This window comes from Dermacentor andersoni, chromosome 8 (assembly GCF_023375885.2).
Source record: "Dermacentor andersoni chromosome 8, qqDerAnde1_hic_scaffold, whole genome shotgun sequence".
NCBI classification, from domain to species: domain Eukaryota; kingdom Metazoa; phylum Arthropoda; class Arachnida; order Ixodida; family Ixodidae; genus Dermacentor; species Dermacentor andersoni.
The window spans coordinates 92,248,595-92,275,287 of NC_092821.1; the positions used below are offsets into that span (position 1 = coordinate 92,248,595).

General features: G+C 47.6%; 1 protein-coding gene across 1 annotated transcript in view; it reads right to left on the reverse strand.

The window, feature by feature from the left end:
- LOC126528899 (dermonecrotic toxin SPH-like) overlaps positions 1-25,980 on the reverse strand; it is a 40,676-nt gene extending 14,696 nt beyond the window's left edge. Inside the window, exons 1-4 of the mRNA XM_050176488.2 lie at positions 25,864-25,980; positions 24,528-24,780; positions 14,012-14,143; positions 6,330-6,440 (exon numbers count right to left, since the gene is read on the reverse strand). Coding sequence (XP_050032445.1) covers positions 6,330-6,440; positions 14,012-14,143; positions 24,528-24,780; positions 25,864-25,932 — 565 coding nt within the window. The 5' untranslated portion in view covers positions 25,933-25,980. The remainder of the gene's footprint in view (positions 1-6,329; positions 6,441-14,011; positions 14,144-24,527; positions 24,781-25,863) is intronic.
- Between the last annotated feature and the right edge of the window lie 713 nt (positions 25,981-26,693).

The following is a 26,693-nucleotide window of genomic DNA, read 5'->3' on the forward strand; positions in this document are numbered from 1 at the left end:
TCGTCGGCCAGCTCAAGCTGATCCAAAGAGCTGAGAAGGGGGCAAGAGCCAGCGGAGCCCTGGACTAGGGGTCCCGAACATTAGCGATTATTCTGATTATTCTTTTCACAAAGTTTATCTATCTATCTATGCCTAATTCAACCGGATGCCGCCTCAAGCCGCTACTACTGTACCTTTTAACGCTTGACCACATGTTCCTGATGGCGACTACATCGTCTCTCCGCTTGTCAACGTTATTCTACAGCATGGTGTCGCGCTCCAAAGTACCGTTGTCACCATTGTCGATAATTCTACTTGGCTTCCCGTTCTCAAGTTTGGGCCTGTTGCACATGTTCTTTCCGGTAACACGACAGTGGTCCGTCTGACACCTGTGCACGAGTACGATATATCTCCGCTCGCGCCCACTATTTTCTGCCTGTGTTGGCCCTAACGTCGCGTGTTTCCCGTTCGGCTTCGTCACCCTACTACGACGTCGATAAAAGGATCGCTACCGACCTCTCTCCAGCTTAAACTGAAGACCTTAGGCGCATTCTGTTTAGTTACCGCGATATTTTTTTTTTATTTCTATGACCACCCGCTGGGCCAGACAGCCGTAGTCACTCATCGGGTTCACACCAGTGACGCAAGTCGCGTCCATCGCCGCCCATACCGCGTGTCTGCTGCAGAGCGCCGCATCATTGAAAGCGAAGTCGCGAAGATGCTGAAGAAGAACATAATCGAGCCTTCCACTAGCCCGTGGGCCTCACCAGTTGTCCTGGTCAAGAAAAAAGAAAACAACTGGAGATTTTCTGTTTATTATCGCCATCTGAATAAGATTACCAAGAAGGACGGCGTCTCCATTGCCTCGTATCGACGATGCAGTTGACTGTCTACATGGGGCGAAATATTTTTCATCGATTGACCTACGCTCGGGCCACTGGCAGATCACTGTTGATGAGAAGGATCGCGAGAAGACAGCCTTTATTACGCCTGATGAATTTTTTCAAGTCAGAGTCACGCCCTTCGGGCTTTGCAATGCCTCAGCGATGTTCGAGAGAATGATGGACACCCTTCTCCGAGGTTTGAAGTGGACCATCTGTCTGTGTTATCTCGATGACGTAGTCTTTCTTGTTCCAACCTTTGAAACTCCCACTGAGCCTCTCGCGACTGTCCTTGCTGTGTTTCGCGCTGCGAAACTTCAGCTCAACTCGTCGAAGTGTCACTTCGGTCGTCGTGAAATAACCGTTTTCGGGCACCTTTTAAACGTCGATGGAAGTCAACCTGACCCAGCCAAAGTTGAGCCGTGAAGACTTTTCCTGTACCATGCTCAATTAGGGACGTTCACAGCTTCATAGGCTCATGCTCGTACTTTCGTCTTTGTTCAAAATTTTGCTGACATTTCGCGCCCTCTCATCGAGCTTTTAAAGAACGAAGTCACTTTCACGTGGGGACAGAGGCAGGCCGAAGCTTTCAGAGCACTCATCAGACTCTTGGCGAGCCATTTTGACCCTTCAGCACCCACTGAAATCCATACAGATGCTAGTGGTCATGGCATCGGCGCGATTCTTGGCCAGATTCAGCGTGGTCAGAAGTGCATTATCACTTACGCAAGCCGTCTTCTGTCCACGGCCGAGCGCAACTATTCTATCACGGAGCGACAGTACCTAGCGCTGGTTTGGCCGATAGCGAAGTTTCGCCCATACCTACTTGGTCCGCATTTCCGCGTTATTACCGACCACCACGCGCTCTGCTGGCTCTCCTCGTTGAGGACCTCGTTGGGCGTTAGGCACTGCGCTTGCGAGTCTACACTTTCATTGCAATGTACAAGTCCGGCCGTTTACACAAGGACGCTGAGTGCTTGTGCCACCCTGTTGACCCACCGAAAGCCACAGACCCAGCATTACACCAGCATTTTGTCCACATCAGGTTTCCTCAACATTGGCAATGAACAGCCGCCGTGATCTCTTTCTGCGAACCATCATTGATGGGTTAAGCTCGCCAACTCCCGATCCTTCCGTTTGTGTCTTCTGTGTTTCCGACAGAGTACTGCACAAACGCAACTTGCTCCCTGATGGTGCTGACCTACTGCTGGCCGTACCGGGGCCCCCTCAACGCACCGTGCTTCAACAACTCCATGACGCGCCCACCGCTGGGCATCTTGGTGTTGCACGCACCTTTGACCGAGTCCGGCGCCGTTTCTTCTGGCCCAACCTCTTCCGCTCTGTGCGCCGGTGTGTGATTGCTTGCGACCTGTGCCAACACCGGAACCCCACTCGCATGGCTCTAGCTGTGCTTTTACAACCCATCGATATTCCTAGTGAGCCTTTCTTTCGCGTGGGACTCGACCTGCTTGGCCCTTTTTCTTTCTCAGCTAAGGGAACAAATGGGTTGCGGTTGCAACCGATTACGCCACGCGCTTCGTCATTACAGGAGCTCTGCCTACAAGTTGTGCCACTGACGTCGTTGATTTCCTCCTACACAACGTCATCCTACACCACGGTGCTGCAAGTCAGCTCCTCACGGATCGCGGACGCTACTTCTTGTCAAAGGTCATTGATGATATCCTTCGCCTAAGCTCTACTGATTATCAAATAGCCACTGCTTACCATCCACAGACTAACGGTCTCACAGAGCCACTGAACAGAACGCTTACCGACATGCTAGCTATGTACGTTTCTCCAGACCACCAGGACTGGGACGTCGCTCTGCCATATGTCACCTTCGCGTACAAGTCGTCCCGCCATCACACTGCAGGTTACTCATCGTTTTATCTACCGTTAGGCCGTGATGGTTTTTTGCACCGACACCGTACTTCCACAAGTCACAGAGTCGCACACCGCTTATGCCCGCGATGCGATTTCTATGGCAGCACAGGCCTTTCAGATTGCCCGCGCTGGCCTCAGTGATTCCAAGGCTGCCCAGAAGTGCGGTTACGATACGCACCATAGGGACGCCTGGCTCCATCGTGCTCCTGTGCGCACCATCTCGTCGTGTGGGCCTATCGGAAAAACTTCTGTCACGATATTCAGGTCCCTGCCGAATCATGCGACAGCGTTTGGATGTGACGTACGAGATTGCTGCTGAAGAACCAGGCCCATCGTCCGTGCAGCCAAGAACTAATGTTGTTCATGTCTCCGATTTAAATCCCTACGTGCATGCCTTTGCCGGCCCATAATCGCTGCGCCGGGTCGGCGCTCCAACCCCGGCGACGTAGTGTCGTGATGCAGAACAGGACGTGCAGACAAGAGACGATGACGAAGAAGTGTTGTTGTGGCTAGGGTGCTTCGGCCGCCATGTTCTAGTGTCAGCTGGTGCCTGCAGCATTCACCTTGCATAAAGAGCATTCGTGCTTGTCTCCGGCTCGCAACAATATATATAGACGTCAGTTTGACGACGTTTTGACGTCCGTTCGGGCTTCCGCAATCTATACCAATTGGATTATATGTACAAAATGCAGGAAGAGGCCAAGGAAGCATCGCTTTAGAAAAAGAAATGGGCCTCCGCGGCTGCATACAAGAATATTTAGATAAGGTTATGCTTGGCCTTTGTTTCATTTATTCAGCGCACAAGAGATAAGAATAATAAGGATGCTGCCCTTAGTGTAAGTTTGACGTAGTAGTTCTGCGGAAACGTAATGAATAAAAGGAAAATCCTCTCCAGCTTGCGTTTCCGCAGAACTACTACGTCAAACACTTGCCTTTGCTTCGTGTTGTCCACAAATTCGACTTCGCCCTGCCATCTGCTAGCCGCCTGGTTAGCTCGGATAGTAGAGCGGCTGCCCGGAAAGGTGGTGGTCCCGGGTTTGAGTCCCGGACCAGGACGACATTTTCTTCGACTATGAGGCTTTTCTTTCGAGGAACCCGTACGGGTTTCCTTTGTAGCAATTGCTACGATCGGGTGGATGTCTGATTTTCCCTTTATTCATTAGTGTAAGTTTCAGCATACGCAGCTGTAATAAACAAGCTTTGTGCAGTTACATTAGCGTTTTATGGTTAGTGCATTGCACTCCCAACAGAGTGCACACAGGTTTCGATTCAGGCATCACTTTTTGTGGTTGCAGTGTGAGCATTTTGCATGTAGCAGTGCAGCACGATGTGAAACTACGAGAAGGGTTGCTATTTTGTAGCGTTCCTTTTCATTTTAATGCGAATAGCATTCAGCGCATTGTCAAACTGATTTTCTTTACGGCTAACTAACCAAAAGTTTGGCCGAGCCCGCAGGTTGTGCATGCTAAAAATGTGGTCCTAACGTTTTTCACGGCGTTCTTCAATACTGTAAAGATCGCTTAAAATTTACTCGATGCTGGGATGAATCTAACCCGCCCTACTCGGATTTCTCAGGCACTGCAGCCCGACGCTTTAGTACTCTGCGTCATGAATGGCCGCGGCGTGAGGGATAAATTCGGAACAGATGGTGCCATAAGATTACCAGCAAACAGCGACACAAATCTGGCAGTCTCTGATTGTTAGCACACGCTGGCCCGTCATGCATATCGGAAGCCACGCCCGGACTTTACGGGCACGCTACTAGATGGCGCAGCGTGTCCATAGAGAAAAGCGTGAGAGTAGTTCTGCAGATTTACACGGCACATACGCTCCGGCGCGCCACCCGTGCAATTTTGCAGGCCAAGCGATCTCAGAGGCCACGCAAGGGACCACTTGTGACAGTTCCTCGCTCCGATGCATGGAATTGCACCGCGCACTCAGGGAGCAGGTGCACATTGACGTCAGTAGTGACGTCCATTGCACTTGCTCCTTTCTAGGTGCATATGGAGTCACGTAAGGCTCTGGGAACCACGATCGCTGTGGTGACCACTTCTGGTACTCGATCTTCTGCGCGTCGATGTGAGGTCCCATGCTTTACAAAACAAAGCAGCCTTCTGTGCAGCCTCACTCTGCTCTGGTTCTTGCGTCGAGTTCACGACTCTTTACGGTGCCGTTTCTCGCCAAAGGTTGCCGCCCCACTCAGTGTGCAATTTTCAACTAAAAAGAACGCTATTCGCGTACTTGGATAGTCATCATCGATTAGTTTTGTCCGAATTATTAACGCGATGGACTTAGGTGACTCATGGGACGAAAAATCAGATGTCAGACATTATGGCACCAAAATTCACAGGGAGTAGAACCCACGACCATTGTTAGGAGTTGAACGCACGGCCTTTGGTATTAAGGCAAAGTTAATTAAGGCACTCTAACCCACGACCTTTGGTGGGAATCGAGCCGTCGACCTCTCGTGGTACCAAAATTCAATGGCACCAAAATTGATGATGCTGCCATTGATGGTCGAACCCACGACTTTCGATGTTAATTAAGGCACTGGAACCCACGACCTCTTGTGGGGGAAAACAAGTAATCGGAAGTAACAGCACATTCGAACGGAAATATCAAACAATTTAATGAATGTATCGCGAGCGCGCTGGCTTTCGCCTTCAACCCCTTTGGCGTATGCGAAAGTGACTGTCAACCTTATTTTTTCTCTTACGATGCATGGCGCCGAGTGACCACCGCAGCGATAACATCTGCATGCAAAGGGCGAAAAAAAAACTGACAGTTACTTAAGTGTCCTTACATGATTCGAAAGCATTCAAATCCACCTTAATCCATCTTACTGTAATTTGTACCCAACTTTAGTCCACCTTAATTCACCTTCATTTACTTTACTTCACCTTAATTCATTTTACACCCCATTAAGTAACCTTGCTCTCACTAGTTCTATTTTTAATTCACGTTACCTGACTGTAATTCACCTGTTTCACACGAATTACCTATAATTGTTGCTAATTAACGTTGTTGTACAATTTATTATGTTCTGTATTACTACCGAGGTCAAACAAGAGTCTGATGACGTCAACTCCTCCCTATGGACGGTGCCGTCACGTGCCCAACGACGCACGCACTAGGCACGCCTTTAGTCAACCAAAACCGTGGAGTCGCCGTGGCTTAGGGGAAGCGTGTTCGTCTCGCACTACGGACACCGGAGGCCCGTGACCTGCATGGTTAACAACGGAGGCCCTGGATAGATTCCCACCCAGATGTAAATTTACCCAGCTTTTTTTTTTCAAGGGCGTTAATTTACTTTGTTTAGAGGAACCTCCCTGAGAAATGTGACGTCAATCCAAGCATTTCTTGACGTGATTTTACTCCTCGCGCCGTCGGCCATTTTTGGTGCCATCGCTTGATCCCGCCGGATTTTCTGCCTCGTGGGACATGTAATGATTTCGCATTAATACGAATTGAACCGTTGGAATATACAGCTCTAGGGTTCATTTGCTCTTCACGGATAATCACATACGCCGCTACCACGTAGAGAAAGGGCCAGATAAGCAAAAGCAAGTGCGATGTGATCCTTACCTACGTTACGGAGCATGAGTGGCATAAACCGGTAGATGGTCAGAATCGCTCCCCAGAGCACTTCGCCGTCGTTAGAAGATAGCAGGACTTTCATCGCTCTCCAGGGATCAACTGCGATCGAGTTAGAAAATAATGAGGACAGAACTTCGAATTCAGTGTAGTGTATTTATGAACGAGCATGGTACCCCATAATGCTGACAAAAGGTACATTTTCCCAGTCACTTACCGAAAGTGTACGTGCGCTACTGGATTGTTTCGAATTGAGCAAGGCCCCCTTTTGCGAAACAACGACTGTCCTATCAACATTTATAAGCGGATTTTGAAGGATTCCGGTAGGCACTTCGTAAAGTACACTTGCAGTCTTCTTTGAGGGCAAAGAACAGATATGCTTTGTCTTCTACTTGCAGCGGCAGCTCGGTGACTTTGTCGTTTGCACGAGGTTGCGGACTCGATTTCCGGCCACGGCGTCCGCACTGCGGCGAGGGTGAAATGCGAAAACTCTTGCGTGCTTAACTTTGGGTGCACGTTAAGGACTTCTAGGTGGTTAAAGTTAATCCAGAGCACTCCGCTACTGCATCCTTTATAGCACCGGTGTAGCATTGCGGCGTTAAAGCCCATTAATCAATCGTGCCTTGTATTTAAAACGAATGTGAATCTTACTTATGAAAGGTACAGAAAGCCGGCGGTAAAGCTAAATGTTAAAAGGGCTGACAAATGTTTACCGTGAGGATATAAATAGTGTACAACTTAAAACACTGTCATGTCGGGTAAAGAGGGTAAATGGAAAATAAATCATTACATTAAATCGTTACAGTAAACGAGATAAATATTTGATATGCATGGTTAACTGGGTTGTGTAATAAAACACAATAATGGAAGTCCAGTGAAATTCAGGTGTGGAACCACTATTTTTGAAAACATAAAGATAAGTTTTAGACAAAGTAAAGATTAACATAGGTCACGTTTGACGTCGTATTAATTACTATTGCTTTGCTAAGAGACGCCTGGTGCATGGCCCAAATCTGATCACGGGTAAAAGCTTTAACATGCTCGCCTAGTCGAATCAACACTGTTTACACCTGCGATGACACTAAAGCTTTTTCATTTGTAGTTCTTGCCAATGTTGCACGATTACGTAAATTACGTTAGGCCTGCCGTTTTGCGGCGTGTCTCCCACAACACCTTGGTATACTTTGTTTTTGTGACTATTAGTTGAAAGCTTGCACTCGTAAACCTCTATCTTCCTCCTTCCGCGTAGTGTAGGCAATCGGAACTGTCTAGGGACCGTCTGCCTCTCTTTTCTTTCCCTGTATGTCATTCCTCTTGTATTAAGATATTGGGCAGTTCTTCCTGAAGAGCGTAGCACTGAAAGCGGTAGCAAGGTATAGCATTGGGCTGAAGCTCGCCGGGTGGCACTCTGACAATAAGCGAGGGGTGGGTGGGGCAGGGGAGCGACATATCAGCGTGACTCAGCCCACGAGGCAACTGCTGCTGGGCGGGATGAGCGAGAGTGAAAACTTTATTGAGCTTTAGTAACTGTGTTCTTCTGCGGCTGAGGCGGATTCCTCAGGGTAGTCTTCCTCCTTGCGTCTTCCCCGGAGGTCTTCAGCCGCTGCTTCGTCCGTCCTCTATCGCAATTGTCGGCTGCCTTCTGTCCAGCGCTCCGCTGGCTTCTGCTGTCCATCGTGCACGCCGCACAAGACTTAGCTGGTCTTCGCAGCGGTCGCTGGACGACAACTACCCTTGCCAGCTGCCAGCCGTCTCGCAAGATTGGCGTGGTTACTACATATACATTGTAGCGTAGTTTAGTAACTACGAAAGAACGACCTCCAGACATTCCTTGAGCTACATATGCGTGAGCTTTGCTTTTGAGCAAGGAATTGACAAATTGGCCAAAGCACAGGCCCGTACCCAGGAGTGGGAGGACAGGGGGGGCCTGCCCCCCCCCCCCCCTGAAATTAAGCAGCATGCCCCCCCCCCCCCCCCGCCCACGCCACCACTCCTCGCACACATTCCGAAAGTGCCGCCAAATCAATCTTGAGACTCGGCAGCTATTCGGCCGTCAACACTGGGCTACTCTTACAGTACTATTATGGCCGAGGCGTGAAAGCGATCGCTGATCGGGTAAAGGGAAAGGACTCAGAACTGAGCTCTTGAAACATATTGATATTCTGCCCACTAAGAAATGACCGAATGTTTTCGCCTTTCTCATTATTTCGACGTTTGTCCCGAAATCTCAAGATGCGGCAGCTGGAAAGGCCCCAGTAATATCTTTTAAACGATCTACGTTTCACAGCCCTCCCAAAACATTTCAAAATTTCAAACATATCCTGCAATCCCCACTAAACCCATAAGCAATATGAATGTCTCCTGTTACCTCGTCTGGTCTTTCGCAATTGTAAAGCACTTTTCCTACAAAATTAGCAAAGGAAAACAAGAGTCGCAAGGAGTTGAGAAATTAAGCGATATACTAAGAGAGAGAGCCGAGGCAGCAACCAAACAAGACAGAAAAGCAACAATTTTTGTGTTGTTTGTGAAAATATTTATGGATCAACATCTCTTTATTTAAAAAGCAAGTAGAGAAAATGCCGTCGGAAATGGAGAATGATTCTGTGCGTTTCGAATGACACTTCTACGGTTATCAGTCAAGCTGCCCGACGTATGGGCACTTCTCTACTGTAGTTATGTGGGCGCTTTTCTAACCTTCCGCGGCGGACGAAGTGCGTCTAGAACCGCAGCGACCTGCGCCATACGCGGCTGTACGGGACTGGCGGCCACACATTATTACGCAAATTCCCAAATGACGCTACTAGTCGGTTTTGGCACTTAACTTGATGCAGCAGTAAACGAGGGATCCAGAATAACTGTCATTGTTCGGCAAATATAACTTTCTCTGTATGAGCTAATTCGAAAAACGGTACCAGAAATCTTCTGCACCTTATTTTACACTTTCGCTTGTTTACTTGTTCTTGGCAGTGTCCTTCCTGCGTTTCTTTCCTGCGCGAGTACATTTGATGTCGTTCCTTGTTAGCCAAGTAGAGGAGAGGTGTATCTCACCGTCCGCCATAACGGCGCGTAAATCCGCAAAGGACAAATGAAATCAGGTGTATCTCACAGGCGCACCTGTGAAATGCACCTTATTTCTTTGTCTTTTGCGGGTTTATGCGCCTGTCTGGCGAACCGTGTACATTATTCACGTTTGTACTATTAAATGCTCCACTCTCCCTCATTTGCATAGAAAAGTTATCTTGGGTTGCCCCCCTCCCCTCCTTCCCCCCCCCCCCCCCCCGAAAGAAAATCCTGGCAACGTGCCTGCCAAAGCACATTCCAGCCTTTTCGCTAATATATATATATATGTATATATATATATATATATATATATATATATATATATATATATATATATATATATATATATATATATATATAACCTGTAATAACTGTACATCGACGTGATCAGCGCCACTAGCTGCGTTGGTGGCGTCGCACCTTGTTATAGCGCGAGAGGACAAAAGGAACGCCGTCAGCGTTTGCAGCGTGCAGTGCAGTCCGTTTAGCTCGGACCACTGCATACTGCATGGTATATAAGTGCATATAGCTGGTCATCAGGAGGGCTAGCGTTTGTGAGCGCAACGCTCATGGCAGTCGCGGTAAGCAGAACGCTCACTGCGGCGCATGACAGTGCGTGCGCTGCGCTTTCGTAGTCCTTTCGCCGGCTCTGCAATAGTTGTCCCCTCCCCTCCAACTCCTCCCCCGAATTTAGGTTTTTACCATAACTTCATCCAAACTTGAACCCCCTAAATACGTGACTACATTTCTTATACAAGAGAATAAACCAACACGCTTCATGTTCTGACCTGGAATACGGGGCTCATTTTGGATGTCCAGGAAAGGCTCGCCGCCATTCCCAATGGACTCGTTACGGATAAGTTCATTCTAAACCTTCTGGGACGAAAATCCCGGGTTTTCAGTACCAAAAGAACTGTCAAAGGTTCTGACCGGCGAACAATCAGAAATGCCAGAGAGCGTTGGATCATCAAATGTTCCGAAATAGAAGTACCTGCCCCTAACTTCGACGGACGTTGAGCTTTCCTCTTCCGCATGCAAATCAACACTCGGAGAAAAGAGGCGCAGCACGAAACTCGAAAATTTGAGATGATGCTTGTTTTTCGCTGCTTTGACAACTTTTCTCATGCTGTCTATGGTCACATTAAATTTCAGGTAAAGTTTGTCAGCTACGCAACTTGCCCCATTCCGTTTTACCGATAAAATAATATGACTTTCATAAAACAGGGATTTAGTCGGTTATATTCCTTAGAAAATTGTAATTTATTCTCATATGCGCAGCGGCAACTCTTATTGAGCCCATACCTGGCCTAAAGGGCAGTATTTGGCGCCTATAGATGCCTTAAATGTCAGCGCTCGTGCATAGTATAGGCGCCTAATGCAGCAGTTTAGTGTCCCGATGTCCGGTTTCTATTAATGAAAAAATGGGTGCAGAGGAAAGGGATAACGCATTCGAGCATGGCGGAGAACTCTGTGTTAGGATGAAATGAGGAAATTTTGCAGCCACAGGATTGAATCTGCTGGCGCAAGGCAGGGGTAATTGAGGATCGCTGGGAGAGGTCCTGCAGTGTACACAGTATAGGTTGATGATGGCGATGCATTCTGAGCAAAAACAAAAATAACACCTCATTTGTAATAGCACGTGAGTGCAGGGCTCCAACAGATAATACAGAAAAAATGGCCATACAGATACGCGACCCGCGTTGACAACAGGGAAACGAACTTTTCCACTTCATCCACTTCAGGTGTCCTCAGCGCGAAGACTGCAGGGCCTGTGCTTCGCGCTGAGGTATTAATTCCTCAGCGACATAAGCGGTACTAAGTTAACATTATTACCGCTTGCATTTTTGCCATCGTACTGCCCGCGCGCCTTCCTTCGGGATCGTTGTGTAGAGGAAGGAATCCATTACTCGATCACGCATGGGTCGCGCGTGCAGATGGCGCCGTTGTCGCGCCATGCGTCACCGAATTCGAGATAAGTTTAACCTCTTGATAGGCGTTCAGAGAGGCTTAGCTCGGTGCAGCATACGTGTTTCGATCCTGGTGGCAGTGGTTGCGTTTGAGAGAGCTCACTCTGCCCCCTGGTAAGTATTATCGACCAAAGTTAAACCGCGGCTCACCAGGAGTTATAAGGCTTACAAGTGTGTAGCTTGTTGCATAAATTTGACTGTTGGCTATGGCTATGGCGCCTTTGCGTTCAAGACGCAGGGTCCAGAAATTACTTGGAGGAGAGACTCGAGCAGCAAGAGGCAGAGATGCCAATCCTCGCGTACCCACTTTGACCACGGCGGAATGTGTCTTTCTTCGCAAGCAGCGCAAGCGCAAGTTATTCAGGCAAGCGCAGGAATACAAACCATCTATAAATACGGCGGGCTCGATCAGCGCATGGCCTCTGAGATCGGGAGGCGCGTTCTCTAATGACAGCGGGCGCCGCGCCCGTTCTCAAAGGCTATGATCGGCGTAGGCAAGTCTCGGGAGCCATCAGCAAGGTGGAGGGGCGGCGGGGGGAGTGTTACGACTGCAGTTGAGGTGGAGGATGACACCACGCCATCAGCATTCACCAGCCCGAGTGTGGTATACCACCGCCACAACAGATTACGCCTGCGCCCGAGTATCTCGGGCACTTGAAGCTGGCTACAGCGCAGTTAGAGTACGTCTTCATCGACAACGAGCTCGGTCACAAGCGCAATGTGTGTATGGAATGAGCAAGAGTGCAAAGTTAGACCATAACACCGCCACTGGTTGCATCATAAGTTGAGCATGTAACCTCTGTAATGCGCGAATAAACGTCATTTGTGTATTTGATTACGCCATTAAGGGTCCTTACAACCTCAGCAGAACCGAACAATACATTTTACGTACACCACTGCGGCTGCGTTCCCAATACAGCCTGTCCAATTTTTTTACATCTACTTTTGACAAAAGCTTTTGTCTCACCGCGCGTGGGTGCTGTCGCGCGACGTACTGATAAGAGGTGGATAACTAAGCAAACTCGTACCTAGATACACAGACAAAAGAGCGGCTCTTTCGGAGATACCGTAGGTGGCGTGAGCCTGGTTTTTGTGGGTATGCAATGACGTCGTTTCAGACGCCACACAATGGAAATATGTGAAAAGAACGCTGAAAAGACGCCCTGTTATTTCGAGTCACTATCGTCAGATGTGCAGCGGAAAATTTGAACAGAACGGCGACATGGTGCGCGTGACGTCTCGCGAGTAATCCCTGCATCCGAGGGTACAGAAGAGAGAGAGAAACTTTATTGGAAGCTGGTGGTCGTAACCCTGCTAAGCGTAGGGACTCGCCAAGCAAATGATCTTCATAGCTCCCAGAAGCCAATTAAAGCTACCCGCATGGAAATATAACACTTTGCACAAAGCTTGAAAGAAAAAAAGAACTGAAACAGTTAAACGTCGGAATGGGGCAGTAATACAAAACATACGGCTGAAAAGTTCTGTATGGACAGATATTTTCAAGCGGTTGTCTCTCAGCCTGTTGAAAAAGTATCCATTAGCAATTTGTCATTGAGCGCCCGGAAGTGAGTGACGTAGTTTTTTGTATGTAGAGGTCACAAGAGCACGTAGAGAGAGAGGGCAAATGATAAATGAAAGGTAGGGAGGTTAACCAGGACTGAGCCCGGTTGGCTACCTTACACTAGGGAACTAGAAAGGGGCACGGAAACATTAAAAGGAGAAGAGAACGTCCACTGGGGATATCGTTCGGTCACTCAGTCCGGATCACAGACGCTAACTCCATCCGGTAGCTTTCAAATATCGCAACAGCGCTTTTGTGGCCTTTTGTAGCTGCGATATGGGCCATGGTCCCAAGATCTTGTTCACGTAAATGTGCACTCGGCACTCTGGGCTAGATAGCATAGGCGTCATGCCCCCTCTGTTTGGGGAACACACCTCACCCATAACGGCTCATTTCAGTTCAGCTTATTGGCCCTCGTAGCACACGGTATTCTCATAGCAGAAGCTGACAACCACTTTGGGGCGCTATCGTCACCCTTTCGAAGACCGTTCCTGTGTTCCCCTCCACGACGGCGGTAATGTAGAACCTACCGCTGTCACGTGGCCGTGCTCGGGACGCTGTGCGAGAGCGAGGGAGCACGAGCGTGTCACACGTCTCCACACACGGCAAAAAAATTTGCCATGCGCCAAAAAAAGCTCACGTCGTATCCAGGCATCGCGATCAGACTACGCGCGAGATTATTGAGATTGAGGCACATTCGCAAAAAAAAAAAGAAATACAGAGAACAAAAAAAAAAGAAAGGGAAATGCATTACACATCCGCCAGTTGCGTTGCATGAAATTGAATTTCCGTTTTCGAATGGATAACATAACACCCACTTCACGTCCCCACGTACGTGTTAGTACATCATTCCTGCTTTATAGTTTATACGGGTAATGGTTGAGTTGAAAGTTTCAGACCCGTATCGCGTTTGAGAGGTGTCGTTCAGCCGGGGCATTCGCCGGCAAGTTTTGCGAGGCTATAAGGTCCGCCTGCAGCAAGCAACAGCCATCCTCCCGAGTTGAGAGTCGGCGCTTGTATCCTGCGTGTTTCCACCCGCATTTGTTTACCTTCTGTGCCGCCGTTACACACCAGAGTTAACTCACCTCCACGCCACAGGTGCTTCACAAGTTTCTCCGCGATGTCAACGCCCGCGTGGTACATGTACATTGGATGCACTTTCTTCACCTTGAGATCCAAGAAGAGGAGGACCAGGCGCTGGCTGTATACGGCCCCGCCTGAAAGAGACAAAAACAGAAGAATTTCCTGCTTAGAAAAGGCATGGAACAGCTCCACAAAGTTGGAGGGAGTGAAGACGACAGACGATGCGCTGACTAACAACCAGTATCTGTTGCAAATCGACTGCAACACATCGGCCACTACTTATGATCAAGCATCAATGATCGTCCACGGGAGCATGGGAGTGTGCGTGCTCGCTCAAAAGCTCAGTTGCCAGTCATTTGGCTGAATATAGTAAAAAAAAAGAAGATGTGATTGCGAACCATTTCTTCAAAACAGCACGCTTTTTGGACGCAATATGGAACAGCCTGCATGCGCATGAGATAAGCCAAGCTTTTCATATACAGCAACACGGAGATTCTTGCGTTAGAGTGCTTTTATTATATCCGCACTGTATAGTGAAACGCGCTGTTTATCGATGTAGCCTGTGAACAGCAGTGGCTTGGTATGATTTGATGTTCTTTTTTTTTTGCGTGTGTTCTCTGCACATATCCGCTTTCCTGTGTATTCCAGTTGATATGCAACAAAACATTAGTTCCTAGTTGTGCCTGTCCTTTTCATTCCGCCATGCTTCTAGAATTGTTCGATTCCCTTCTAAACATGCACCAATCAGCACAGTTAAATTATGGGGTTTTACGTGCCAATACCACTTTCTGATTATGAGGCACGCTGTAGTTGGAGACTCCGGAAATTTCGACCACCTTTGGTTCTTTAACGTGCACCTAAATCTAAGTATACGGGTGTTTCCGCATTTCGCCCCCATCGAAATGCGGCCGCCGTGGCCGGGATTCAATCCCGCGACCTCGTGCTCAGCAGCCCAACACCATAGCCACTGAGCAACCACGGCGTGTCAGTCAGCACAGTTAAGCAAACTCCCGCAGTTCCTGCTTCAAAGCGAGAGTCGGCATGTTTTGGATAGCGCATGACGTGCATTCTTACTCATGAGACACCTCGTACAATATATTGCACATTGGCTTAAATCCCTTCAAAATTTAATTCGGAAACGATGACGTAAGACATTGATACCAAATATGAAGTCAGATGCCTGCAGAAGTGTGTGGAAGTGGTTTCGAGAAAACTGAAATTCATTTGAAATAAGCCCTTGTGTCAACACAGACTAAGAAAAGCAACCATAAGGCGCGCTTCAAATAGCAAAGAAAGGCATGAAAACCAAAGGTGCAGTGCACGGCAACTCACCGCACGATTCTGCATCTTCGTCTCTTGTGTTTATGCAAACAAAAGCGGTTTTCAATATATCATACAGGAGAAGATGCGTTGCGAGTAGGGTAGTGCAACACACGACAATGACTATGGGAAGTAAACAGGACGGACGATCTTTATCAGCTAGGCGGGCTACCTGTTCTATTCTCTGTAAGAGAAGAGGGTAACTTTGTCATTGTACTTGAAGGTGCTGCTTCTGGCATCTGGCCGGAATATTAAACGAAAACTTTTTTTTCACTTTCGCAACATACAATTCCCAACACGAACGTCCCACGAACGCTAACTGTTCACGAACACGAAGTTCAGTAACAGGCACAGTTCATGTTCATGACACTTCAGTGCATCTGCGATTTCTGTGTCTATATATCCTGCTTAGCATGTTATTTTGCTTTGTCCTGAATTTGTCAAACTACACAAGGTAGCAGAGACCTCCGTCAGGCCTCTGATTCATCCTTTAGCCCCGGCTTATTCCTTTGTCACAAGAGGAAATAAAGTTCGCTATACCTCAGGCCAAGTTCGATTGCCCTATCGAAATGCCCGTGAAACGAGGCAGCACTCTGATTTAACAATAGCTGAACCACTTGAAATACAGTTTATTGAATTTAAGAGAGAAATCTTAGCGCTGTTGGCTGTTGAAAACACAATTTTGATTTAGGGCCTCAAAATTTCCGCAAAATTTCGAAGAACTAGTGTAAAAAACTAGAAAATAAAAGCGCATAGGTCACAAATTTGTAACTGACTACACATATATCTCTTCTGTAAATTGCATCTGTTAAAGCAACTAAAGCGCTCAAGTTTTTTGTATATAAGCGTACAACTTATGTAAAACTTTTACAATAGATGCTTCTGCCGTATCCACTATTACGGCAAACGGGGCTGGTTTCGGCGGATTACCGGATGGTCGGAGGCGTAAACGTGAGCGGCCAGAGCGGTGCAGCCACCTGGTGGCGTAGAGCTCAACCAGACAAACACAGAGTTAAATTGCAGTTACCAACCTGTTATACGCGTATTCTGCTTCGCTTCTGGTGCAAATTTTCGGCAGCGGCGTAATTGTGAACACGATTACACCGCTGTAGAAAATTTACACCAGCAGCTAAGAAGAATATACTAACTGACTCGGTGTTTATGTAGTTGAGCTCTGCACCACCAGCTGGCGCCACCAATCGTGCCGCTCACGTTTACGCCCCCACTCATCCGGCAAACCACCCACGCTTGCCGGAATACCGGACGCAGTAAAATTCTCTAATATTAGAGACATTTAGGCTATCTGCTATTCCGGTAAACGGGAGCGGTTTGGGCGGATTGTCGGATTTGCGGGAGCGTAAACGTGAGCAGCCAGAGCGGTGCAGTCGCCTGGTAGCATAGAGTTCAACCAGGCAAACACAGAGCTAAAACTGCAGTAACCCACTATATCCTGCTTCGCTACTAATGTAAATTTTTGGCAGTGGCGTAATTGTGAACACGTTTACGCCACTGTCGAAAATTTACGCCAGCAGCTAAGCAGAATATAGTAATTGGCTTTGTGTTTGTGTGGTTGAGCTTTGCGCCACCAGCTGGCGCCACCAATCTGGCCGCTCACGTTTACGCCCCCACTAAACCAGCAAACCGCCCGCGCTTGCCGGATCTCCATTCACACCGAAAGCGGAGCGTCTAGGACAAGCGGATTTTCAAAGCGGCGAGGCGGCGAGCGCCCGCGCCTGTTCAGACCAGCCGCGTTGTCTGGCTATGCGCGCCGCCGGGAAGGCGGCGCATCTCGCAATTTCTTTAGCAATTTCAGGGACGTGCCGCCATCTCGCGGCACTTTGGGTTTGTACGCGCACTTTCGATATTTTTTTCGTCATGGGTCGGCGCGCTCCCGTCCGCTCTCTACTTCTGCAATATGATGAGCTCAGACGAAGAAGACGAGATCGTTGGCATTTTACTCGCCACTTGTCTAGTCGATTTTCAAAATTTGTTACAGAGCAACACAAGACAAGGACAAAAGAAGGTATAAAGCGACGACACGGCGCCGTGTCGTCGTTTTATACCTTCTTTTGTCGCTGTCTTGTGTTGCGCTGTAACAAATGAATCCCAACCAACTGGCCTCAACTTGCCGTTTTGACGCTCTTGAATAACAGAAACGAAAAGCCCAGAGAAAGACATTCGTTTACATTCGTTCACCAGCGCTTCCGCAGTGTCGGGTTCTGATTGGCTGCGGCCAAAGCGACCAACTTATCCGCGCCGAAAAAATCGGTCCGGGCGCGATCCGGCCAAGCGGGCGCGTATTTTCCGCAAAGCGGAAAATCCGCGGCCGCTTGGCCGGATCCGCTTGTCCGCTCCTCCTTCGGTGTGAACGTGCCTTTAAAGTCTCTATTTGCACGGTTTCGATAACGGACCGCTAACACGCTAATGGTACCTTTCATCCATGTTGGATGTCTCTATTATTGCTGCTTAGGAAACTGCGTTATTGTTCTCATTGCTAAGTTGCAGAGTTGTAAAGTTTACGTTTTAGAGTGTTCTCTACTCAATTTTCGCTAAGCTAAACGAAACCTTGCTTCCCTTAGGGGATATATTTTAGCTTTTTCTTTGAAATGCCACGAATATTATCAAATTAGGTGCAGTGGATGCGGAGAAAGCGATCACTGCGTTCTAATGTGTTCATAGAGAATCTCCTAAAGCAGAACTTCCTCTTAATTGAAGGTCGGTGAACTTTCTTCTTTGGACAATTCGACTCGGTCCAAAAAGTCTCGAAGAGTGCGTACACGCTTTTCGTACGTGCTTGAAAGTTCTACAGTTATGCCAAATCTCATATGTAAAGTATAGCGCAATTTGAAGTAGATAGAACCACTGCGCACAGTTTACGAAGTCATACACGCACTGATCGCTTTTTCCGGCTGCGACGGCAGTGGTCTCACTGTTGTATGTGTCATAAAACGTAATCTAAAATGTGAAGCGTAATATTTGCCAGTCAGCATGACCATTTTTTAAATTCTTTATTCATTTATCCTTTCGTTCGAGATTTTCGAGCGATCATACAAGCGTGACCTTTGGATGTTCTGCACATGCGCTTCTAGAAATTAAAATGAAAATGCTAGACGAGGCAAAAGGTGTGCGATGTTTACGCCGAGTTAAAACTGCAGCTGCCTTCATAAAAAAAAGAAAAAAAAAGAGGATGCGCAGGGTCGTAGGGTGCTGAAATTAGGCGGTACCGTTCTCGCCCGGTCCACTTGGCACAGTGCCACATGTGTAGAATCTTTTATCGTTAGAAAAGTCTTCCGTTCGCGACGTGATTTCCAACTTCCCAAATCATGGGGCACCGCGATTTGTGAAGTTGGAAATCACGTCTTTCTCTCTCTCTTTGTGTGCTTGCGTGCGTGCCTGTGTGTGTGTTGCATGCGTGCCATTCATTTATGGCGTCTTTCGCGCTGTTGCCTTCAAAGATGAGTAAAGCTTACCAACTAACTTGCATTCAGACCATAGTGCCCGATCGATGCCCCAGACAGGTCGTGCATGCAGAGAGGAGTTGAAAAATAAAAGCGGGGGGGAGATCGAACTACAGTTTTTTGTACCAACACAAGGCAGGAGGTGAACTGAAGATGGAGACTCGTAGTGGACCTTGAAAATAATAAAATCAGCTTATATCTTCTATAGCCAACGTTTTGGCAGGTGGAAAAACGTAATTGCATTCGTTCCAAACAACTTCTTCGACCGAACGAATTCACGGAACTCCATCGCATTCGATTTGGGATCGAACGCGTAGCCTCTACGCCAGGGACATTAAATATAAATGCTTATGACTCATGTTTTTCTTATATTTGTAATTAAAACAGAGGGTGTTCTTTATTTGGTTTACTAAGTAAGCGTGAGTTTATTGACGTACAAGTTCATCACATTTTTTTTTAGAAAAAGCTGCTCTTACTTCAGCGGCTGGACGCCGCGGCGTCAGCCGTGTTCCTGAATACCGCCAGTTCGACCCTTGCGTGCGCATGTGTGCTGAGGATCAAGTGCAGAGCCCAGAACGTTGCGAGCAGCGTACCGAAGCAGAAACACATGTTTTAATAAAAGTAGTTTATGTGGCCTATGTCGCTGAACATGTCTTTCATTCGACTTGAATTAGTTTGACTTGACTTCGTTTCTTTTCTTCAGCTGTGACAAATTGTCTGAAACGGCCGAACAGATAATTTTAAGGACACTTTCTATTATTAGAAATCATGATTTAAAATAAATAGACGTGTTACCTGCAATCTTTCATAGCTTCTTTTTCCCCTAGGGTCATAGTCATCATTTCGAAATAACATTTGTTTTCGCCGTGTGACAGCACGCATGGAAAAATGATAACTTTACCTAATGTCCTTCGACGGAAACGACATTGTATCTGCCGTACGTCAAACAGACACCGAGGACAGTGTAGGGGAAATTACATTAAATTATTCATTGAATTAAAGCAATGATAAATTAATAGAAATGAAAGTGGATGAAAAAACAACTCGCGGTAGGTGGTACACGAATCCACGTAGTTTATAATGTTAGCATGCTGACGGTCACGTTGTTTAATGCCGGGGACCTGAGGGAGAGCACTCGGAAAGCTTTTTTTTTTTAACTGACCAACAAGGGCAGAAAAGAGGGGAACGTCGCTTTTGGGGAGGAGGAGGGTGATCCCTTCGTCACTGCTGTATAGTTGTGGGGAGACAGTGATGGGGAGGGAGAAGCAAGGGACTGCGCGTTGAGCGGGGGCAGTGCGGGCGGGAGGACAAAGAACGGTACGTTCGCCGAACTGCCTACTTGTGGAACCAGCGCAGACGGCAGCGGAAAGATGGACGTTCAGTCGCCTCCTGAACTCAACGCCGACCTCGCCGCTTCCACAGAAAAGAACAACAGAACTTTGTTGGTGCTCTACGCGACGGTCATTGCCACTAGGTGTGAACGGGAGGAGGATTCTCGAAAAATGTTTTCTTCTTTCTTTCTTTTCCTTTTCTTTTCTTTTTTTTGCTAAACCGAGGGAGTCATCTGGCGTGTTGGCGACAGAAACAGTGAGGCGCCGTCTCTTTGATCACTGACGATTTAAGCGGAGCGGTTGTTTTTATAAGTTTGGACGGTAGACAGCTTAGGCTGCGTGGCGGCGTTTCCAATGACTGAAGGAATATATCATGACCCCATAAAGCCAACAGACAATGAAGCCAAGGAAAGCATCGGGGAAATTACCCGTGGCTGACATTGGAATGTAGAAAATAATGAAGAAAAGAGGAAATGAAACTGGACCAAAGTGAACACCCAGTGGGAATCGAACCCACAACCTGCGCATTACGCGTGCGTTGCACCATAATTGTGCTACGGCGATGGCTATCAATTCGGAAAGACAGGCAAAAAGAAAAAAGGATGTTCGGGCAAAAAAGGGTGTTTCACATCCACCCGACATGGCTCGGAGTGGCGCTGGTTAACACTCCGAGGGCTAGATCTAGTAAACATAAACACCCAAGTTAGTGGATAAACTGGTAGCCGTCGCCGTAGCACAATTGGTAGTGCAACGCACGCGTAATCCGGAGGTTGTGGATTCCGAGCAGAAAACAGCGCTAAACAACAGGACGAAGAGAGGGACGGACACAGGGTTCGGACACTGGGTTCGGTTCCCACCGGGAGTCCATTTTCCTTTCCTTTTTATTCATTACTTTCTACATACCAATTTCGACCACCGGGTAATTTTCCCCATGCTTTCCTTGGCTTCAGTGTCTGTTGGTTTTATGCTGTCATGGTTAACAAAATCGAGCCGCTCGGTTCCCCTTCTTCTCTCGTTGAAGGAATGTGCGTATTTTAGACAGGTGCGCGCTTTAACGTAGGTTTGAGGAATGTGTAGCTTCTGCGTGCGTGCCTATGCTGGTTTGCGAAGTCAAGGTGGCTAAAATAATAGAGAAAAGAGACGAAGTGAAAAAAACTTATAGCACAGAGAGGACAAGACGAGGTCAAGATGAGCATTAAAGAGGTGAACCAAAGGTAAAGAAATCATGCCAAACGAAACGGAATAATAAAACTGGAATGAGGTTCCGTAACGTATGTTTGCCATGAAGACCGGCGAGCGCAACAGGTGATGAATCTCGACATACGTAAGCAACAATGCCGCTCCATCAATACTTCTATGTAAAAATTACGTGTAATTAATTACTTCTAATCAATTACGTTTTTGGTAATTTTGTAATTTACAGATTATATTGTTTGCTCGATAACGCTCACTGTGTTTCAGTTATTTTTTCAGTAGCCAATTACATGCAACCAGTTACATTTTTTGACGAGACAAACCACCCACAGGCGAGACGCATATTAGGAGTTAAATTTAGCGGCAACTAGAGAGTCCAAAGATTTCGAAACATGATCATGGGCTGCCTCCTTCCCACAATCAGTGCTTTGCAGCTACACCTCCGTCCCCTGAACATGACAGGCTTGCAGGTTAGTGCAATTCTATTGGAATTAGGTCCGACCTCGGAGATTTTCTGTTATAACAGATTTCTTTATAATAATTTCTCCACTTATTGCCGTCTACGACTTCTCTGATATAGACAGAAACTTTTAGCCGTTAAACTCATGCATCTATCTGTTTGATATTACGTGACTCATGGACATCTATTTTTGTTATTGTAACACAAGAACAGTACTTCTAGGGCTAAATAACATGCAGCTTTATATCAACATTCACTGCGGACTTGGCCGCCTTTTCAAGGAACGTCAACGCTTGATGGCGTCGGTTACAATTAGTCGTCTAGGTCTTAAATGGCTAACGAGTGAAGGGCGCCGAGCGGCGGTCCACCAGACCCGGCCGACAAACTGAGACGGCGCTTGTATGACTCAACAGCGATGTCCATTTTGGTCGTTGGTGCCAGGAAAGTACCTAATACAATTTTTCACTTTCTCACCAACGCTACCGGGAGCGCCTTCCGCTATTCCCAATAACAATGAAGCGCTGAGCTTCATCGAGAGGACACACCCGAGAATCCTGACATTGATTAACCGCTATCTTGTGAGCAAAGTGTTCATAATTTGCTACGCAGCCCTTTTCTTCAGTGCGCGTATCGAGTGAGCTTTAATTTAAATTTTATTTTGGGGTTTTACGTGCCAAGACCACGATATGACCATGATGCACGCCGTAGTGGGGCACTTCCGGATTAAGTCTGACCACTTGGGGTTCTACGACGTTCACACTGATGCACAATACACGGACGTTTTTTTTTTATTTTTTTTGCATTTCGCTCCTTTCAAAAGTGTGGCCACAGTGGCCGGGACTTCATCCCGCAACGCGAAAGCGACGAAGCAATCACGGCGGCTGTGAGTTTTGAGTGCCGCTGCACATCTTTTCGCATGAAAACGAAGGAGCATTGCAGAATGAAATCATGAAAAGCAATTCTTACTCCGGCAGGTAATGTGTTAAGGGCTGCAGAGGACGTAATAAAAGAGCCTGGCCAGCTCGTCCTACTTACTGCATTTGCGCAATGTTGATAAGTCTAGGAAGGAAAGTAACGTTAAACTAATTGATTATTTTTAGGTAATTACTACATTTGACCGGCAGTAATTGCTAACCGTAATCAATCACATTTTTGAATGAAGGGATTGCAGTTGTATTCCGTTAATTACTCTTTTTCTGTAACGTGTACCGGCCCCAACATACCTTTCCCCTCACACGAATAAAATACAAACCACCGATAATTATTGTTAAGGACAATGCTCGCTTCTTTGAAACCCTGCTTCAGCGCGCAATATTGGCTCGACCTGCCACCCTCACCCTCATTTTGCCTCTCACGACCTTTTTCAGCTAGACGATTCCCCTGGCTTACGCGTTTGCTCTTCGCACCAACGGTATGGAGAAAACACGTTGGGTTTATTAAAGGATGTCGTAATCGTAGAAACGTTATTCGTATACAGACAAAAGTAAGTGTTCTACATGACTAACTGCTACCACATCGGTTTACATTGGTCTGAGCCTTAAACTCACGTTTTTTTGTTTTTGTTTTTCATAATGCAAACATATTATGAAGTATCAAGCGCCGCCGGCGGTGGCGGCGGTCGGCGAGCACGCCTAATATGTGGCTCACTAAGCAGCTGTCATCGTAGCCGTACGCAAGCAGATACGGCGCGCCGTTGTGATCTGTTCATCGCACGCGATGACGCGCTTTTACGGAGCGTTCGTATAAAACGAACGAACGTCGTGCAAAAGCGTTTATTTTGTACGTCCTTACGAGGATACCAAGTCTAACGAGCATACATACATGCAGGGACGCCGCGGACTTGGGTGGAGTTTACGTGGCGCTCACTCCCTCGCATGCCCGTCGCATGTGCACACTGGATCGTCTGGAAGCCTAGACGGGCACGCGTCGTATACGAAGGATGGCACACGGAATTGCGCCGTGTGTAGTAGTATTACGATCACACTCGCGTGACGGGGCATCGGTGAAGGCCGCGCAGCTGTGCGAACGAAGCCCGAAGGGGGCATCGCAGCAGTGCACATCGTTGCATTTTGTCTCGCGACAAGAGGCCCGACAACAGTGGGTCAACTTTGCTGGCAACGAAGGTGGGAATGAATGCGCACCACTAAATAGTTTTGCTGCGACCAATGCACACGCTTTCATGTTCATCGCTGCTTTCAGCGCGCTGTCAATTTCCGACCCGCTGCTCTGCAGGTGCCAAACTTTAAACGGTTCGCTAGGTATGGCAGCTATTACGACTTGCACTAAGTCGTCGGGCTCACTTTACGATGGCGACGACGATACTGACGCCGACGACACAGCGTAACAAACTGATTTCAGCGGTGAACACGCCCGTGAACACCGGGCGAATTCTGTGACTGGCAATTGAACAAGCGCCCATTTATTGTGCCCACGTGTTCACGTGTCCGGTCAGTTTCTACGGGCATGGTGCGGCGCCTGTTTCTTTTGGAAGCGCGCTTTAAAGTGACGCTAGAATTGACCATAATTAACGACGCTATCATTAATTATTCGCTCCGTTTCAGCATTTCTAGCATTTAAGGTTCGATTCCATGATTATCAGACGCAAAAGAACTGGCTAAAGCATAAAAGTCAGAAACATAACTTCTGCTGTCAGTGGTCCTCTAACAACGTTTGACACACAATCTTGCAAACCACTTGCAGCAAACGCTGTTTGTGCATCGTTTCTAAAAATTGCAAAAACGATCGCTTTCCTTACTGGTAGACGTCGTTGTCCGGATGTAGTCCAGAAGAACGGGAACTTCTTGATAACGACTGCACTTTCGAAAGCAGTCGCACGGTGCTCCATGGTAAAACCAGGCCGCAGTGCCGTTAAAAGTGAAAGTGACATCAGATTCGATGGAGTTCGCTCCCAGCTCCATGGCTTCGTCCACTTGGGCAATCGTGTTTGTCATGTGGGCGATGTTGTACACGGGCCTCCGCTCCAGGCCTCCCGTGGTAGCAGGATGCGGCTACGCATAGAGACGGAAAGAATGCAACAGACAGTTACTAAAGAAGGTGATGTAATGAAAGCAGTTCAGAGTACTGGATAACTAATTATTGATAACAAGGCGCCTTTGACAATGATGGAACCACGTATCGAAGCGTAGGCGAGCCTTTCTGAAGCACTTTATCCCTATTTATGTAATTGCTCTACCGCAGCGTGCTACTCCGTCTGTCGGTCCCCTTCTTGATTTTGGAAGCTAGCAATGAGGCACTCGTTGTGCTTCAATCGTACACCTATGTTTTTCGCCTTTTACGTCACTGAGGCAAGCGTACGTGAAAGCAAATGATCTTTAGCTTGAAGTCAAGCGGAGTCATACAGAATTCTGGACACGACTAATGCATAGCATGATCTGATCATTTGATTGTTGATTGATTGACGGTGTTTGCGTTCAACGTCCCAAACAGCACAGGGACAATTAGGAACACCGCCGTGGAGGACACCAAAATAATTTGGATTTCGTAAGGTTAATTAACATGCGCCACTGAAATAATGCCGGACAAGAACAAGCCAAAGGTGTGCTTCAAAAATATGACAGTGGTGCTTGTCTGAAGAACAATGGGAGGATAGGCCCGTGTAAAGCCGATTATCCTGAACTCGGTACCAAGGAGGGATGCGTGCAGGTTCATTGTCCTTAAAGTTGAAAACCGAAATATAAATAACTACAAGAACTACAACAACAACATCGATGATGACGACGATGGTAAATAGATCTAGGCAATATGATTGATCCACTGAAAGAGGGTGCAAATAAATGCGAAAGACCTAAGAGAGGTTAACGGTGAAGATTGGACGAGCTATTCTGGCATACTTGCTGATGAAAAGCGCAATTCTTCACACTACACAAAAGGAGAAAAACACAAAGACGCACACACACGCAGAGCGCACGCGTATGTGTACCTTCCTTGCATTTAGGGAATCATTGGGTTTTCCACCAGCAAATAAAACAGGTAGAAGCTATGGACGAAAACGGTTCTAAATGTATGGAAGAACAAATATGAGAAGGTGTGGGGAGGGGGAGAGGTTGACACCAATGTGAACGTCCACTTACCAGAATGATAGCGCCGAGAAGAGCCGCAAGAGCCGACAGCCGCAAGACTCTGCGGCTGTTGAGCGCCATGAACCCGAACGGCTGGCTGTTCTGGCGACCGCTGCAAATAATGGCATCGTCGGAGTACTGTTACGACCGGACGCCGTCGACATGGCAATGCCCGAGTAAAGCATTCCCGCAAGAAGGCGCGCCCTCGTGGCAGAGCGAGGGGAGCCAATGCCAGTCTAGGTGGCGTTGGGGCGTCGGCAAAGCGGGTGAGACCGACATTGTCGGTTTCGTCTTCCCGACGCCTGCGCGTTTGTCAAGCCGTTCGTCGCGACACCGGGGCGACGAGACGGAAAGCCCCCCCTAAAGAAGGGAGTGCTAAGAAGGGATCGCACAAGCGCTGCAAGCAGCCCAAGCCGACCGTCACAGAGAGCCAGCCAAGTGTAAGCCCATTATACGAGCCGAGGCGCGTCAAATTGGAGACGTGTAGCCCCTTCAGGTGAAATATTTGTGCCGTTGACCTCTTCTCCTCCTCCTCACTCTGGGACAATGATCACAGTGTGTCCGCTGTGCGTGCCCCTTTCCACTTGGTGCTCAGTGAGTGAAGTTACGGTGTAGCGAAGTAATACGTGTTGTCGTGCTCCGCGAGATCGCGTCGCCCGCCAACCTGGCTACCTGCTGTCAGTGTTCAAACATCAGACAATCCTTCACGCCACTGTTACTCCTCTGACGAAAAAAATAAATAGGAAAGCTAAGTAGTTACATTTCGAAAAGTAAACAACATTGTGTGCATTTTTATCCAGCATCCACGGCAATTTGAAGAACTCGTGTACTGAAAAGGTTGT